At 37.5% G+C, this 20,011-nt stretch overlaps 1 protein-coding gene across 7 annotated transcripts in view; it reads right to left on the bottom strand.

The window, feature by feature from the left end:
• LOC108715547 (CMP-N-acetylneuraminate-beta-1,4-galactoside alpha-2,3-sialyltransferase) overlaps window positions 1-20,011 on the bottom strand; it is a 139,420-nt gene that overhangs the window by 40,853 nt on the left and 78,556 nt on the right. For all 7 annotated transcript variants that reach the window (XM_018260813.2, XM_041561436.1, XM_018260809.2 and 4 more), the window contains one exon: window positions 9,987-10,081. In XM_018260813.2, the coding sequence (XP_018116302.1) occupies window positions 9,987-10,081 (95 nt within the window). The remainder of the gene's footprint in view (window positions 1-9,986; window positions 10,082-20,011) is intronic.

The following is a 20,011-nucleotide window of genomic DNA, read 5'->3' as shown; positions in this document are numbered from 1 at the left end:
ATGAAATTGCAGATCATCAAAAGTCAGCCATGAATAAATGCTTGCTACAGATCTGCAGCCCACTTAAAATAAACTCGTTTACCTACCAGTTTAAAGTGTTATCTGAAAAGACCTAAAAATAATAACATTAATAAAAAAAAAAAAGTACGACACTCAGTAAAAAGTGAGTAACGCTATTGATGTTCTGCAAATCTGTAAAATAACCCATTAGTATTTATTAATTTCAAATTAATAGAATATGGTGATGAGTGAAAAAGACATGCGTGACAACAATAAGTTAATTAAACAAAGTGCCTGTGCGTCATTCACTTCACCAATCTGCAACATAAAGCCTGAATCTGATACAGGCATTTTAGAACAAACAGATCAATCAGTTAAGATTATGGATTACTAGCTGGTAACTTGATCCATCTATGCTAGGGAGTAACTAAAGCTGTGAGCATGCAAGAAAATATGTCAACATGTGTGTGCAAGAAAATAACATCACCTGGCAGAGGTAGAATTGTATTTTAGATTGTCTGTCACCATAATAAAAGGAGAATTATGATTAAAATAGTTTGCACTGTCACCAGGAGAATACAATAATACCAACAGTCCCAAAACTATAGGTGCCAATATATTCCCCAGAGCAACCAGGGGTGCAACTTTGGTGGCCCAGGTGATTTCATGCCCCGCCACTACATGTAACATCTTCCAGTCTAGCTATGTCAATAATTCATAAACATTTTTTAAATAAAGTATAAATGAAGCCTAGCATCATCTTGCATCAACATTGTGTGGGTTATTTATTAAAGTCAGATTTTTTCTGGTCGGACTTGTAAAGGGGAAAAACACAATTATTTTGTAGAAAAAAAAGCTCTGATTTTTCGAGATTTATTGAACCCTGATGGTGCTAAAAGTCTGAATAAAAAAAGGACTCCAACTCAGACCTCCCGAGTTCATATAGAAGTTAATGGCAGATGTCTTGTTGACATTTTGAAGATATCCTGATCTGCTCTGGGTTTCATTCAATAATCCAAAGATTTTGTGGCTTTGGGCATCAAATCTGAAAAAGTGGCAGGTTTCCGGCGACAAATGCAAAAAAATTGTACAATACGGATTTTTCCATGATTTTATAGTCTTTTAACACACACAACGTTTTTGTGAAGATTTATTGATAAATAGGCGTGAAAAGTCAGTGTGGATTTGGTCAGAGTGGTATTCAGAAAATAGCAAGAAAAATGTTGGCTTTTGATAAATAACCCTGTGTGTCACAAACCTTTTTTTTGTAAACCAGAACCAATCACATACTGTCAAACAAGAAACCTGTTAATAGTTTTATAAAGTGTTTTAAAAAGGTTCAGTTTGATACACTTTTTTAACCTAAAATTCCATACAGCCATAGGTTCCATATTAAAAAAAAAAAAAATCAGGACATTCAGTAATTTTAAATGGAATATGTTGAGTATATATGCAGCATAGTGTTAGCAAAAGGAGCAGGGGCTGGAGATCAATTTGTGGCAGCCAAAAGTGACTGTTTAGAGTATCCATAAAGTGGAAATAATGCAGTGGAAGTCTGCTTCTTGCCGTTATATTTTATAGGTCCCTTTTATCTCTTTGCAGCCAATTACGAACAGGACAAGGACTGCAGCCAGCACATGACTGTAAACGGGATCTATAGACCATTATGCTTTAAGTACCACCAGAATTACTTCATGTCATGTCATAAGGTTTGTGCATTTTATATTACTGTTTTGCATAATCAAATTCAGCAAATGATTTTCCAAAGATGCTGGAAAAACAATTTCTTGCATTCTATCAAGGCATGCATAGAAAATGTACATATATCTGTGGCATTAAAAAGCATAATGCACTCTAGAACAATCATTTATTTTCGAAACACCAACTAAGCTTGTGTCATCGCTGCTTGTTTTATATTTCAATAAATTATATGTATCTCCATAAATCCTTTTGCATATGGCCATAGCCCAACTTTTAAATAATTTGAAATGATTCTCCCTTGCACGGCAAGTAATTAAATAATCCTTCCTTCGTTTGTGAATAAATGTTGCATGTAACATGGCACAGAGTCAATCAGTTAAGAGTATTGTTTTGCCCAGACTCTTTTCATGCAATATGACTTCACTCAGCATCATAATGGGCACAATAAATGAGGAAAATATGTAACAGCAATTATTTTCAACTTTGACTGAGAATGGCAAACAATCAGTGATTGTTTCTACTTGTATGAGAGACATTTATGAAATGTTACAGAAGATATAAATATGAGTGGTTGAGCACTGGCACTGAAAGATCATGGTAAGATTTCATGAGGAGGGGAAATGTCATTCTGTGTGGATTCATTCATGGAGGCTGCAATTTTATGACATTACTGAAAAAATGTCAATAGTAAGAACAAAACCTGGGAAAGAAGAACAATGTTCATTGCAATTTGTAGGATTTTGGATCCTTGTTATGACAAGATCTTAAAACAAAAAAAAATTGAGCAAAATTTAATTATTTTAATAAATCAAAAGTGCATGACTGTGCTGTGCATCCCTTGTCTATATTATATTACTATTGCCATTTGAACAATACAATTGAAATTATTTATAATAATTGCAGCAATACTTTCAGAGAGTAGTATAACAGTTTTCTGACACTGTGGCCTTACCATTACCATTCACTATTCATAGAACGAGGGTATACAGTTAATGCAAGTGCCCATACTGCAGTATTTTGTATTTTCATTCAAAGATAAATCTTTGATGAAAAAGGCATTTGTAGCACTGAAAAGTACAAAGTTGTGCATTTGACACAATAGGGTATTGCTTTTCATAAACTATTCTTTTGCCAAAAGTCAGCAACATGTTTTTTCCCAGAAATGATTCAAGCTTAAAGCCTAAATTTAGCAGTAGATATAAACAGTGCCTTGAAAAAGAATCAATACAACACACAAAAGAAACATAAATAATGGAAGAGTTTTAGTTATTTAACGAGACATTTATAGCATATTAATTAAAGGATGCAAGATGCATGCATACATGAAAGGAAACCTTAAGCATGTGCAGACACACAATTTCTGCCACTATGAACCTCTAAACCAGTGCTGTCTAACTTCTATGGTACCGAGGGCCGGAATTTTTCTAATCTACATGGTGGAGGGCCGATAACAGAAGCGAGTATTAGCCACTCCCTGTTTTTAGACCACACCCACATTAAACCACACCCATGTTACCGCAAGACCATGTCCATATTAATAGCACACCAAAAAACCAAATGGTTGGTGCTCACTGCAGGGATCAGGGCCGGAACTAGGGGTAGGCAGAGTAGGCGGCTGTCTAGGGCGCCATTATTGAGGGGCACACTTTTAAGGGGATTTTTTTTAGTTTTTTAATTTCTTTGTTTTTTTTCAAGCGTTTTTTCAATAATTTGTTTCAGTAATCATGGTCACCCAGTTGGTTGGAATCCATCTCCTTAACCTTCTCCCTCTTGCCGGCAAGTAATAGCTCCTTCTGTGCGGTGCAGCGCAACATGCGTACAAGCGTCAATGACATCACTGATGTGTTGGGTGACAGAGAGAGGCAGAGAGCTGGTGGCCTGCTTGGTGTGGCTCTCGCTGCTCTCAGCCTTGCACAGTTGCACTGAACTGAAGACATTCTTTCTATTACTGTAAAGTGTGAAGCTTCCTGCTGGCACAGCCAGGTACAGATTTGGGGCCCATATGTTTGATGTTGCTGCTGGGTGCTGGCACAGGTACATAAATACTTGGGGGCAATATGATGTGATCAGAATTATTTTTGGCTGCTGCTGGCACAGGTAAAGATTGGGGCAATATGATGGCTGCAGGAGGACTGTATGATGGATGGCTGCTGAGCTTGCTTCCACAGGTACAGGTGGGGTGTATTATGGATGGCTGCTGGGCTTGCTGGTACAGGTATAGGGAGCAGTAATATAAATTAAAAAATGTTGTAGATTTTCTCTCTCTCTTTATTTAAAAACCATCATGGTAAGGAGGGAAATGCAGGACAGGGCAAGGATGTCACTCATATGTGAAAAAAGCTAAGTCATATAAGACATACCCATAAATCCATATGCCTCCTCCTCCTCTGTGTATAATACAGTATTCCAGCATATGATTAAACACCTTAGGGGCCACTAACAATAATTTTCAATTGCTAACAAACCCCCAGAACAAATACCAAAGTATGACACACACAGGGAACATATGGAAGACAGAACAGAGCAGGAGACAGGAATCAGGACCAGTATACCAGGTGTGAACAATACAGGGGATAACAGAGTGAATTTGAGGTTTAAACAATACAGGGGGCCAGTCAATCTCTGTAGTGATACCTTTTAAATTTTACATATGGTAAACAGACACAGCAGGCAGACTTTGATGTGGAGGGCCATATAAGGGGGGGGGTCCCTTATATGGCAGGACGCCAGTTGGACAGCCCTGCTCTAAACCATTAAGTAAAGCTGACCATATCGTACATTGCAACTGCGAGTTCTGTCTGCCTACTGTGTTCTTTCTGCAATGTCAGCAATTAAATTGTAGGACACACTAAACCCATCCAGTAAAACACATAGTTACACAAAGGGTGTGAGCATGGGTAAGAGGCCATCCAAAAGAAAGTGAGTAAATCACATGAAAAAAAAAAGTTGTACTCTAAGTGGTAGTCACAAAATTTGTTTAACAGTTCATGCGCAGTGGAACAAATCACTTACCTTACAGGTAAGGGTACCATTGGGCTCTGTGTTCCCTGCTTACTCAGTCCGAACATGGGATAGCTTTTTAAACTGCTTTATACATATATATTAAGCATTTTATAACAACAATTAATAAAACAATAACAACCCAGAACAACATTTTCCATTTGACTTTATAGTTTTACAAGTGCTATGCTGTAAAGCTGCCATGTCTTCCATGAAAAGGTATATTTTCTTATCATATTAAGTTGTATATTAAAGAATCTTACCAAACTGTTATATATATATATTTAAGTAAATATTGCCCTTTTACATCTTTTACCTTCATAGTCTGTGTGTTCCATTAGAGATCACCTGACCAAAAATAATCCAGCTCTAAATTTAAAAGGAAGCCGGGTGAAAGCAAAAGACAGAACCTTGTCCATTACTTGGCTCACGTGACCTAGCATGTATGGTTTGTTTGTGTGCACTGTGAATTGTTGGATCCTAGGGGGTGGCCCTTATTTCTTAAAATGGCAATTTTCTATTTTGGATTACCCAGTGGCACAAACTACTAAAAAAGTATACTATTATGAAAATGGTCTATTTACACAAAAGAGGGTTTTACATATGAGCTGTTTTATGCAATATATTTTAGGTCAACATTGTTTGAGGGTATAGCTTCCTTTATGAAAATGAGAATAAATGTTGGTACATTTTGGTAGAACATTAATCTGGTTTTTGGATTGGATAATATTAAAAAATATATAACTCTAAAATGGAAAAGAAGCAAGGTTGATATACACATTCATAAATGTAGTATCAACATTCCTTATATAAAATCATGTTTTCTTCATATTTTTGTTTTATATGGATTGTAGCATAAGATGGCGAAGACAGCCAGGAGGATGCATGTAGCCCTTAAATGCAAGAGGGTGCCATTAAAATGCAATCTTTAGCTCTATTGCCAACATTAAAAAACAATAATAATGTGCAGCCCTTTTGAGTAGCCAGGGGCCACAAAAGGCCCTTGGAATATATCTCATCACTGAGGCAGAATCCATCTTTAAAATCTGCCATTTCTATCCTGTCTAATATGTACCTGTGAATTACCAGCCCTTAGACAAAAAGGAGAGGCTATCATATCAAGAATGAAGCAAATGACTTCCACCAGAAAGATTTAATCATCTAATATAATAAGTTCACACACTCCTAAATTTTAAAAAAAATGTACCAGGTATCAGAATTTGTCTCTTTAGGAGAGAGAGTTTCATGCTTAGCTAGACAGCTAGAAATCAAATGCCTTTCACCCAAGATGACCCCATAAAATAAGAGCAATGTAACATAAATCTGACAGATCAGGTAGCACATTCAGGGGAAAAGACAATTGTGCATTTTTTTTCTCTTCACGACACTATTGAAGAGTTTTTGCTGCAGAAGAGGATCTGCTACATGACTTACATGACAAACCAACCAACCAACCAACCAAGGGACATCTGGAGAAGAAAACGTATTAACAGCTACTTATTATATAAAACACGGGTTCACAAGAACTATAGTCTCATTAGCCTTCATAATTTAGATATTCGCTTATTTAGGTTGATTTATGCATAACTCCTCAATAATTAATTGTAATCCTCATTGCCACAAAATCCCTAACATTTAACATTCTGTGCATAGTTCATGCCCGAAAACCTGTAATGTCTGCTATGAACTCGTCAATGCAGAAGTGATGATGTGATTCACCCATACCTACAAGTGAAGTGTGATGGTGGTAGCATCATGTTGTGGGGCTTCAAATCTGTGTTGAATGGAATCTGCAAAGTATTGTGGGAACTAAATACAAATACAGGTATGGGACCCGTTATCCAGAATGCTTGGAAGCTGGGAGTTTCTCGATAACTGATCTTTCCATAATTTGAATCTTCATACCTTGCATCTACTAGAAAATCATGTAAACAATAAATTAACCCTATAGGTTGGTTTTGCTTCCAATAAGGAATATAGCACAAGATACTGTTTTAATATTAAAGAGAGAAATCATTTTTAAAAATTTGGATTAGTTGTATAAAATGGGGGTCTATGTGAGATGACCTTTCTGTAATTCTGAGCTTTCTGTATAACGGGTTTCCACATAACGAGTCCAACATTTATGGATCACATTACAGTTAGTTAGTTATAGTTAAATCTGGTTGAAAAAAGACAAAGTCCATCAAGTCCAACCCCTCCAAATGAAAACCCAGCATCCATACACACCCCTCCCTACTTTCACACAAATTATATATACCCATACCTATACTAACTATAGAGCTTAGTATCACAATAGCCTTTGATATTCTGTCTATCCAAAAAATCATCCAAGCCATTCTTAAAGGCATTAACTGAATCAGCCATCACAACATCACCCGGCAGTGCATTCCACAACCTCACTGTCCTGACTGTGAAGAACCCCCTACGTTGCTTCAAATGAAAGTTCTTTTCTTCTAGTCTAAAGGGGTGGCCTCTGGTACGGTGATCCTCTTTATGGGTAAAAAGGTCCCATGCTATTTGTCTATAATGTCCTCTAATGTACTTGTAAAGTGTAATAATTTCCCCTCGCAAGCGCCTTTTTTTCAGAGAAAACAACCCCAACCTTGACAGTCTACCCTCATAATTTAAGTCTTCTATCCCTCTAACCAATTTAGTTGCACGTCTCTGCACTCTCTCCAGCTCATTTAAATCCCTCTTAAGGACTGGAGTCCAAAACTGCACTGCATACTCCAGATGAGGCCTTACCAGGGACCTATAAAGAGGCATAATTATGTTTTCATCCCTTGAGTTAATGCCCTTTTTTATGCAAGACAGAACTTTATTTGCTTTAGTAGCCACAGAATGACACTGCCCAGAATTAGACAATGTGTTATCTACAAAGAACCCTAGATCCTTCTCATTTAAGGAAACTCCCAACACACTGCCATTTAGTGTATAACTTGCATTTATATTATTTTTGCCAAAGTGCATAACCTTGCATTTATCAACATTGAACCTCATTTTCCAGTTTGCTGCCCAGTTTTCCAAAACAAATCACTCTGCAAAGTGGCAGCATCCTGCATGGAACCTATAGTTCTGCACAGTTTAGTATCATCTGCAAAAATAGAAACAGTACTTTCAATGCCCACCTCCAGGTCATTAATAAACAAATTGAAAAGCAAGGGACCTAGTACAGAGCCCTGTGGTACTCCACTAACAACACTGGTCCAATTAGAAAATGTTCCATTTACCACCACTCTTTGTAGTCTATCTTTTATCCAGTTCTATATCCAGGTACAAATACTATGTTCCAGGCCAACATTCCTTAATTTAACCAGTAACTTTTTGTGTGGCACTGTATCAAATGCTTTAGCAAAGTCTATATAGTTGAGTATCTTATCCTTTAATAACCCTTCAAAAAGCTTTCCTACTACTGGCGCCAGTGTAACTAGCCTATAATTTTGAGGCAGAGAACGGGATCCTTTTTTGAATAGAGGTGTCCCAGCTAACTTGAAAGCCTTAAAAGCACGCCTTTTCTTACCCACCTCCACACCAACACTTCTATTGAACCAAAAAGGTTTTGCTTTGCAACCGCGTTCCTTGCTTACAAGGGGAATATACTGACATGTATATTTATTAAGCAGCATTTTAAAGACTTCCCATTTTTGATCCGTGTTTAACCCTGTGAAAAGCATTTCTCACTAAATATGTTGCAGAGATGACCTTATACTGCCAAAGTTTGCACGTCTGAAATTTAGTGTTTTAGTTACTCCCTTATAGAATTGCTTCTGCAACAGAATCTCAAAGGAGACCATGTTATGATCACTATTCCCTAAATGCTCACCCACACAAATGTTAGAGATGAGTTCAGTATTGTTAGTTATTACAAGTCACATGTTTCATCCCACCAGGTCTCAGTGATACCAATTATATCATAATTTTTAGAGCATGCAATTAATTCTAGGTCTCCCATTTTACCTGACAAACTCTGTGCATTTGCCAGCATACAGCGGAGGTTACTACTTTTACTTTTGAAATTTGCATTACTTAGTGGAGAATTATATGTTAAGTTATTATTAGTCTGTTTTCCAGAGGGACCTCCTTAGCTGGTAAAATATATGCCCCCTCACTCCTCCCCCATGACCCCTTACTAACCCCACTGCCCCGTCTACCCTAGCTTCCCCATAATTATTTATCTCACCCCCCCCCTTGCCTAGTTTACACTCCTCCAACCTCTTGGCCATTCTTTCCCCTAGCACAGTGGACACCCTTCCATTGAGGTACAAACCGTCACGACTGTATAGGTTGTACCCCAACGAAAAATCAGCCCAGTGCTCTAGGAACCCAAACCCTTCCTTCCTACACCAAAACTTGAGCCACGCATTTAGCTCCCTAAGCTTCCCCTGTCTTCCTAAACTTGCACGTGGCACGAGCAAAATTTCAGAAAAGATGGCATTTCCCTGATCTTAGAGCCTAGATCCCTGAAATCACACTTTAATCCATCCACCATTTATTTTGTCATTAGTACCGATATGCACTAAGACAGTTGGGTCTTGCCCAGCCCCACCCAATAATTTGTCTACCCGCTCAACCACATGCCGAACCCAGGCACAAGGTAGACAGCAAACTGTTCGGTTGTAGCGATCCGGACAACAGATTACCCTATACACTTTCCTAATAATTGAGTCCCCTACAACCACAATCTGCTTAGGCCTGTCTCTGCTCTCCTCCCCACCACTACTAGAGAAACTGGTCTCCCGGCTATTAGAGAGATCAGCCCCATCTAGAATTGTCAATCCGGAGTTCATACTCCCATCATCATCACACAATCTGGCAAATTTGTGATGTATAAACTCCGGATCAGCCTGCATTTTCCTTTTGCCCACCTTAGATTTTTTTTGCCTCAATATCCTGCTACTGTTCTGTTCCCCCCAAACTATCTGACCCCGCTACGCTCTGCTCAGCGAGCAAGAGACTCCTTTCAAGATTGTCAATTGGCCGCAGTGTTGCAATTCGTTGCATTACATATAATTTTAAGACACAGTTTTGACTTTGACGCTTGCCAGTAATACACACAAATCAGCAAGACTGTTTGATGAGCCTGCTTATCTGTCACTTAGTATTCTGTATATGTCAGGTTTGTTGTGGTTGTATAACAGCAGGAGATCAGTTAGGTGTGGTATGGGGTAGTCTAAACATAGAAAGAAAAGCTGAGATGTAAGAAAAAAAATCAATGTGGAGTATCAAATATAGCTCATTACTGATCTATTACCTACATTCTGAGTCATTATACATCCTCTTACCTTGCCCTTTGATACCAAAGGGAGGAACATATTCTCGAATCTTTGCCCATTTTCTGAAAGAATCATCCAAAAACATTGGTGCTGGTTTGGAGAACCTAAAGAAAAGCAAAGAAAAGAAATTTAAAAGAAGCACAACATTTCGAGTAGCTGATAACTAGTTACTTCACAGGAAAATGTGGACTATAATAGAAAAGTGTCAGAATGTTGTGTTTTTAAGATTGTAGACTTTTAAATGCCTTTCCAAAGCCCTTTAAACATAAATCAAGGGAGTATGTAGGACAACTTTACTGCACCTTTATTTTGTGAAAGATATTCTTCAGATACTCTACAGTTCTCTTGTTTGTATCAGAAATTGTAATTGGTTGTTCACCTTTGACATTTAGCATGATGTTTGCTTTTGGCTTAATTTTTTATTATTTGTGGTTTTAGCAACCAAGGGGAGGTTTCAATAAGACACTGGTATATAAATAGAAAGTATCAAAAATTAAACAGCTGGTTTAGTCCTAATTGATGGCATATAAAAAGGTTCCTCATTACCAAGGTATCACACAAGAAGCATCTCATGATAGGTAAAAGCAAAGAGCTCTCTTTGCAATCTTATTGTTGCAGAATCCATTGACGTGTTCAATACTTATTTTCCCCACTGTATATCCCAGCATAGTTTAGCATTAGTCTAGTATTCCATCAGCACTTCATGGGCACCTCCGGGATTTAAATGGTAGGCCTGAATCTATAAACATCAAAACTCATCTACTTTCACTGCACATGAATCATAAAAGTGTAAAATGGAAAAATTATTTACCTGTACAGTTAGAGTACTAAATTGTACCTATAAATGTGGATCTGTACTTATTGACTTAATTCAAAGACACAAGGTGCTAGCCTATGGAACTGTATGTAACCCCATTCTGTGTGCAGTATCTGCAATAATGATTTAAGTTAATAGTACTTAAAAAAATCTGATCTGTGATATTCTCTCACCATAGCCAGATTTACTATAGATGTGTCACGGTCGGCACCCTAATTCCAGAAACTATTGTAAGCACCCTGTTCTCGGCTCTTGCTTCTGCCTTTAACATCCGCCTTTCACCTCGGGAGGAGCCCTCGGCTAATCGGATGCCGCAAGGTCTTATTAAGAGAGGTGCCAAGCAAAGGGTTCTGGACGAGCAAAAACTATTTGCACTCCATAAACTGATGAACAATAGCAGACTATTGGTCTTTTTAATTCAACAAATAACTGTATTTACAGAGAGTAGAATACAAAGCAGAATGCAATGAAAATAAGGATGGTAGCGTCATACTATTTTCACATGATCTGGGCGTGCAGAATCATTCTGCTGTTACGTTAGGCCAAGTTGCACTCACCAGTCTACCAAATTGACATACCTGCTAAGCCCCAACCCATTTGCATACCTAATATTAAGGATGTCCTGCCAAAAAAGGTGCAGTCAAGTGGGCTGGCAGATTGGAGTTCTTTCCCAAATCAAATATCAATTCTAAGCAACATGCTATTAAACATTTGCAGCGACTTTATAATGAAGTAAATGTAATTTGTAATTGCAATTTGAAAGTAATTTATATTTTTAAGGGCAGAGACACGTGCAAAGATTTGGGGAGATTTAGTTGCCTGGCGACAAATCGCCTCTTCTTTGGGCGACTAATCTACGCAAACTGCCTTCCCGTCAGCTAGATTCTAAATCGTTGGCAGGATGACACTCGGAGCACTTCGATTTCTGAAGTTGCCTCACGAGGAAACTTCGGGTGACCTAGGAAAACGAATTACTCCGAGTGCCATCCTGAAGGGAAGGCTTTTCATGGAGATTATTCGCTGAAGAAGAGGCGATTTGTCGCCGGGCGACTAACTCTCCCTGGATCTTCGCGCGTCTCTGCCCTTAGGGTTGGGGTAAATGCTGCTATTTTGGGAGATTAGTCGACCAGCGACAAATCGTTTCTTTTTCGGGCGACTAATCTCCTCAAACTGCCTTCCCGCCGGCTAGAATGTAAATCATTTCGGCTTTCCGAAGCCTCCCGAAGTTTCCTCTTGAGGAAACTTTGGACGACTTCTGAAAACAAATCGTTCTGATTGCCTTCACACCGACAATTTAGATTCTAGCCGGTGGGAAGCCAGTTCGGGGAGATTAGTCGCCCAAATAAGAACCGATTTGTCGCTGGGCAACTAATCTTCTGAAATAGCAGAGTGTGCCCTTACCCTTACAATTCCCTCCTCTCTCTTTTATCAGTAGTATTTTTTTTTTACAAGTGTATTTGTTAGATGAGACAATTCTTGACATTTGTTTATACTAGTAGTAAATACATTTTCTATCAGAATACAATTTTGAAAGAAAAATTCATCATTTCTTTTGGGGCTGAAGTATGGTGAATGTAAAAAGTTAAAAAAAAAGATAATTTCCTCCCTATAAAACTGTTTAGAACTTGCATATGCATACATCCACAAGGGCTGCAGTCGGCCAAATTTAAAGAATGTACTCGCCAGATTGATCCTATAACTGAACACTTTAAGATATTGTATAATTTGTATTTGGATGCAAACCAGATGTTTTCAAAGTATCACATCCTTCACAATTCACATATTATAATTGCCACCTGAAAAACTTGTTTTTCAAATTTACAGAAATCTGCAGATCTGCCAAATTGGCTAATCCAGTAAACTACTCATTTGGGTAAATCTTAATGAAATATTGAAGTAAAAAGCTGATGACAGTTTGTGTACTTTACAAATTCGATTTTTTTGTTGTTGTTGGGGTCAGCAACATTTAATATAAAGGCGAATATGTACTTTTAAAAAAAAAATGTAAATAATCCCCATGCTGCTGAAATCATCCATAATCAGATCAGGTATAACAGCAGATTATAATATCTTTCTACTTTATATCTAATTAACTGAAACTAAGTAGACATTTCAATGAAGCTCAACAAATATGTAAAATTAAAAAAAATTCAAGTTAATCATTATTACAGGTATGGAACTTGTTATCTAGAATGCTCCGGGCCTGTGGGTTTACAGACAAAGGGTCTTTCAGTAATTTGGATCAACATACCTTAAATCTACTAAAAATAATTCAAAAATTAAGTACAAACTATTGTGTTAATGTTACTGAGAAAAAATAAAATAAAAAATAAATAAATATATATATATATATATATATATATATATATATATATATATATATATATATATATATATATATATATATATATATATATATATATAATTCTTGATTGAATTATACACAAATTTTTTCCGTGCACAGGGGCAGCCACAAAATGGCTTATCTGACATGAGGTGCTGTCTGCTTCGAAATTCTATATATATATATATATATATATATATAATTTCCTTCATACGCTTTATTGCATGAATTGCATATACAAGGATATTAAAAGTTACTGAAGAACACCATGAGCACCATGCTGCAAGCGACTGCTTTGTAGTTATGGAATTCTTAAGTGATTTTAAATATATTTGTATTCAAAGTGGGCGAAAAGGATGTAATACAAATAGTTGTATAAAAGCCTGTTTTTAAAGGAATATATAACTAAGAACTGTTCATAATCAGGGTTCTTAATCAGGGAAATAAATGGCAACATAGTTTGTGCAAAAATGTATCCAGAATAGGTAGAACAAAAGATTTCATCCAAAACCCGATGCAGAGTCAAAAGGACCAAATGTGCACACTACAAAAACTAACTAAAAAAACTAAAATTAAATGATACAGCTGCAAACTTTTCTAAGTATCACCCACCAATATAATTTGTTTAAACTGTTGGTCACTCCCTTTACTCTTCCAGGAAACCTGTGTGTCAATATTCCTGGCTAAGAATCGTCTTGGCTCTTTAGTTCTTAACTTGTAGCCAAGTGGGTCTTTTGGTCTTCAAATGTTTGAATAAACCTTGGCAGTATTCATACAATTTAAAGGTGCTATTTATATTGAACGGTACAAGGAGAACAATTTTATGTGCACCCACCCACAACAAGGAAAAAAAAAAAAAAAAGATTCCCATCAATTAAAGATATAAACATTTTCCAGATGTGCATGTTATTAATCTTTCATTAAATGTCATTTACCATAAGAACAGAAGGAAAATGGAAAAATCCATGACATGCATGGGACACCATCACAAAAGTTGTAACCCACCCATACATATTAATGTAACGCACACTTGTAAAGCTTGTAAAGTTTCATGCAAGATTGAGGTTATATACAGTACATTATGGCAGGGAGTCTGCTTGGAGCATGAGGGTGATTGATTTGTGACAGTTGATTTTCTGTCATTTTGGCCTATAGCAATTAGGGATGCACCAAACTCACTATTTTGGATTAGTCCAAATCCCAGAATCCTTTGTAACAGATTTGTCCGAATACCGAACCGAATTCTAATTTGCACATGCAAATTAGGGGAGGGAAAGGAAACAATGGGAATATTTTTTATATTTCTTTGATTTGTGATAAAAAGTCAACTGATTTTCCTTCCTATCCCTAATTTGCAAATGGATTCAGATTCAGCCAGGCACAAGGATTTAGACGAATCCGAATCTTGCTGAAAATGGCAGAATCCTGGCCAAAGCCAGAACCTGGACTCCCTTATAGCAATGGGTGCTAATACAGGCTATCATACATCATGCTGTACATCAGGGGTGTCCAAACTTTTTACAACAAGGGCCAGATTTCGTGAGGTGAAAATGTGTGAGGGCCGACTATTCAGCCTGACATCCATTCCAATGTGATCAGGATCATTCACTCCTGGAGATGGACACGTACACGTCATTTAGGAAGTGGAGTCTGTTTGGACTTATTCTCCGCTCCTCATTTAAACAAGAAATCGCGTAGCAGTAATATTTGGGCACGTGAATAGTGAAATGATCTGCCACTTGGTCTATACTGCTGCCTGTGTGCTGAAGGTGTTAGTAAAAGGCACATACTGGCACATAGTGATGCACCGCTCTCGCATATGTCTTTAATTTACTGTACTGGCACGTCAGCACGTCTATTGCACCTTCAGCCCTAAAAAAAAGTATGCGAGAGTAGCGCGTCACTACATGCCAGTAAGTGTCTTTTACTAACACCTTCAGCACACAGGCAGCAGTATAAACCAAGTGGCAGATCATTTCACTAATGTGCCCAAATATTACTGCTACATTATTCCTGATTGCACTATGCTGGGGGGCCACATTATTATTAATTTCATGATGGAGGCTGAGGCCCAGGGTAAATTTAAAAACGGGCCGCAATTGGCCCACAGGCCTGACTTTGGACATGCCTGTTGTACACAAAGGAAAGGGGGAAACGTAAAATACCATCACATAGGCGGTTATACGTTTCATTGCAGCTCTGAACAATTAAGTGGTTAAAAATATAGATACAATAAATTCCACAATATTACATTTCCATATTTATTTATGATTAAATATTAATATGAAAATACTGTAACTTCAGTCCAATGATCTAAATAATAAAAAAAAAACAAACAGAAAAACAGAAATTCAGAAAGCACAGTTGCTTTGCTTTATCATTCAGGTGTAGATCCATTTACACAGCAGGGTGTGTATTACAGCAATGTTTTCTTTCTGCTTCAAAAAATTGTTTGATAGAAAGCCACATAGACAAAATACTGGAAAATATTTCACAATACCCTGAAAAAGGAAAGGTGGCACAAACGTATGATTTACAAGTAACGAATTATCATGTTCAACCGCAAAAGTGACCATATAATTATTCTTCAGAACTTAAAAGTAATTACTTATATCATAATTTTTATGGGTGTCGTTTTAAAAGAGGATATGAAATATAATGATTATTAGTGTCTAAACCCCTATAGCAAGCTCTACTAATGAGGTTACAGCAGCAAGGAACATTTGTTTGCCCTTGCTCTCACCCATGCCTTATCTCAATAAACATCAAGCATTTTATTCTGCTCGGGAAGGAAAGAAATTGTTATCTATAGCTACCACCTTGACCTTGGAATTTATCTTGATATTATCTTTGTGTTTAGAAGTACTTAAGAACAAACATGGATGTGTGATTTATTCTATGAATGCGATAAATTAATTCATAAGTGAGTTATGGCACTTAGACGCTTCAATCAAACGACTGTGGGACCACTTCCAGATGACAGCAATGGGTTCCATGAGTTGCTGAAACTATTCCTTTTCCTTGGATGAATAAAACTATATTGTACAAAATGCACAAATTGAAAGAATTCAGCTATATAATGTATGTCCCCTTCCTTTAATGTTTTGTGCCATTTAAAGGACAAGGAAAGCCTAATATACATTTGACAATTCACATGACAGTCATACATTTCTTGTGTTCTGCATTACTATTTGTACATATCAGGGTTTTAGATTTAAGCATCTAAAACCCTGATATCTACACTATTAAATTGCCTTAATTTCTGTCCATTTAACTTTAAATGCCTCACTTTAGAAAAAAATGCTGAGTTAATGAAAAAAAAAATTCCCACAATTTAGCGCTCCTGCTCTAAGTCTGAGACCAGAAGCATGCATACTAGGTACTAATACAAACCAGCACATGCTCATAAATGAGTACGCTTTTACCACTCCCACACAGTGACCCCTGCAATGCCTGGTCTCTCCATCTTGCACCAATAGCAACTGATTCAATTGGTTTTCATGGTAATGTAGGCCAAAGCCTTCTCTTTTGCTAGGATCAGTGAGCACAGAAACAAACGCATGCACAGAAGACGATCAGAAATGGTGCCCTTGAGATTAGGCAAAGAAAGGGGCGCACAAAAATATACATAAGAGTTGATGTAAAGGCTTTTCATGTCCTTTAATAGTGGCAATCACTGCTTAGGGGTCATTTTATGGTGTAGATTGGGACAGGGCATACATGCTGCACTGTAAACACATACCACATAACTGCATAACAACCAGGTTAGTCTGTAGTACACATCTAAATGTATGTGTAATTAAAAAGTCTACACAGCAATGTTCAGGATAATTGTTTCTTGGCAGTGTGCAAAAATTATCTTTTGTGCACACTTTTAAAAACTTACATTAAGTGTGTACACACAAAATGCTTGTTGCTGGCACACAGCTTCAAAGGAATGTTGTTATGGTGTGATTCAATTGATATAACAGTATGCGCTCTAATGCAAAAAGGTAGAAAGGGAAGAGATACCATTTTAAGATACTTGAAGCAAACAATTTCAACCAATTGGTGTTAGCAAGATAACAGTAAGCCTGTTTTACATCAGCAATGATAATAATAAAAAAAACACAGAAGCCCCAATCAAAAAGCTGGCAGCACAATTTACAGGCTACTTGCAAAGAGCCATATGATAAGGCAAAATAGTGCCAGCTCTGGACTGAAACACAATTCTAAATCAGGCCCGGACTGGCAATCTGTGGGTTCTGGCAAATGCCAGAGGGGCTGCTATAAGGTCCCATAGAAAGCCACTATTTAGTGGGCTGTTGGGTGCTGTTTGGGCCTCTGTGCACCTAAAATGCCAGGACCTATTTTAATTCTCAGTCTGGACCGGATTCTAATCAAAAATGTTTATATTATTTGCAATATAAAAGGGACAGATTTTATATCTATCACATTCTCTTCGTTTTGTGGGTTTGAGTTCCGCATGATTTGAGAAGATAAATAGACAGATAAATATGTAGGGAAATATTTAATTGTTGCATCCCTTCAACTGATTTTTGGTTTCTGAATGCTGGGACGTGTAAAAGCATGAGGTACTATAATATGTGAGCAAGTGACAGCCTTCTTTAGTAAAGACAGTGCAGAGGAGCATTGTGCACAGTTGTAGTCAAAACAACTTTACAGGCTCCTAGTCACATCCCTAGATATACTAAAATATTCAGCATTCTTATATATACTGGGTAATGCTGACACTGGGGCATCTAAGGCATCCTTTTGGACTCAATCCTTATAAGGAATGAGTGGCAGATCCTTTTGATGTGTTAGGAGTATAAATACTCACACACTGACAGCTAAGAACAAATACTCACGCTTCCAGAAAAGTTACATCTGAACACAATACAAATCATATAACGGCAACAAAACAAAGGTTTAATAATGGAAAAAGTATTAAAAATGTTTTTAAAAATATCGAAATATATTGTGAAAACTCTAAATTAGCACAGAAAGCAATAGAATATAATCCTGTGTGTAATCACGAAGATGTGACAATTGTGGGAACACACCCCCATAGTTAGGAGTGATTTAGCCCTTTCAGTGCTGGGCAATTTTCAGATGTCATTTGTGTTTGTTGTTGCCTGCTCCTTTTTTAATCAATTTGTACTTTCACTTCTGTGATATAGTATTACCAAAGTATGTGGAATTTAGAGATTACAAAATGCAAATAGTATGAATTTTGTAAGCGGTCTGCTTTTTCATGTGTGGTACAAACCATATATAACCATTATAATTTATCCTCCAAATTATTATTGCTTAATTAGAATATTTGTGAAAACTGCATAAAGAGACCTCAAAATGAAAAAACAAAACAAAAATAAATTACAGGCAAAAACAAGTAATAAGGAAAAATCTAATAAAAACAATTAAAGGAAAAAAAAAAAGATGGGTGGTGGAAATTATGAGGTAAAAAAGGGGAAAAGAAAGGGCAGATGAGTGACTTTTCAAGTCACCCTTACTCTCATAGGCCTGAAAATTCTGCATACTGTGGAATGTGTAGCACTGAAGGGTTAAAAAAAACGATTGGAAAATGAACAGACTCTTACTTTCTGTAAGTATTCAAACATCGTCTCTACACCATTAACTGTTCAGCTGCTTATTCCTCCCTCATGAAATGATTAAAGAGTTGCACTGTCCAATAGAGGACTAGTCTACTCCACTGCAACAGCATCCCCCCCCCCCATTGAAACAGCAAACAATCAAAGCAATTCATCAGAATTCTTTCCAATTTTCATTTAAGATATCAAAAGATTTTGTGAGTGTTTATATATGCTGGATAACACAGAGTAGCCCTCAATGTGTGACAAAAGAGCATTGGTGACACTTTCTATTGCTTTCAACAAAAACAGATCTTCAGCAATCTCTGATATTTTGAACATTGGTACTATTTTTTACGGTTTCAATGATCAGCAGCCTTATATCTAAAATAAAAAAGAAGGGAGGTTATCGTGCAAATAGTATATTGCAACCCAGGGCCAGAACTAGGGGTAGGCAGAGTAGGCACCAGCCTAGGGAGCAAGCATGCGGGGGTGGGGGGGGCACATTTTTAAAGGGATTTTTTTTAAACCCTGGTTTGCTTGGCCTCTAATCGTTTTTCAATTTTATAAATCACCATTTCTAACCCCTTCTTGCCCATGATTTGTACTGTAGGCATAAGGACTCCACACCTCCCTCTTGGCTGCTGGCACAGGTACATATTTGCAGGCCCGGATTTGTGGCGAGGCCACATAGGCCGGGCCTAGGGCAACAATAAGGCTGTGCTGCACCGGGTCATTGAATGGAGCAGAGAGCAGCACCCAGGCTGGTCTGGAAAGCAGCGCACCCCCAGAACTTTAAATCCAAAGCGGGGCCCGGCCACTGCAGGCACGTGCGGGGGGGTTGGATGCGAGGGCGGCGAAATCCGGCCTGCATATTTGGGGGCAATATTGTGGATTTTTTGGCTGCTGCTGGCACAGATTGGGGGCAATATGAGGGATTGGCTGCTGATGGCTCAGGAACATGGGGCACAGTTACACAGATGTTTGGGACAATATGATGGATTTTTGGCTCTTGCTGGCACTGGGAGTCGAATTTTAAAAATTCACACATTTCACACATTTCAAAGTTTTCACATTTTTATTTAGTCTTTTCCTGAACCGAATTTTTCGAGTTATTTTATTAATAATTGAAGTTAAATTGTCGATGGGAGTTTGGTCAAATAAGTTTTTATAAAATATTTGACGCCTATAGACTCAAATTACCAGCAGCACACCAAGTCAGTTGTAATTATGCAAAAAAGTGATTTATTTAGCCCAAAAACACATACAAAACGGGCAACGTTTCGGGCCCTCAAGACCC

This window comes from Xenopus laevis, chromosome 4S, assembly GCF_017654675.1.
Source record: "Xenopus laevis strain J_2021 chromosome 4S, Xenopus_laevis_v10.1, whole genome shotgun sequence".
Classification (NCBI taxonomy): domain Eukaryota; kingdom Metazoa; phylum Chordata; class Amphibia; order Anura; family Pipidae; genus Xenopus; species Xenopus laevis.
The sequence above is the reverse complement of the archived record's forward strand: the minus strand, read 5'-3'. Positions and strand labels throughout refer to the sequence as shown.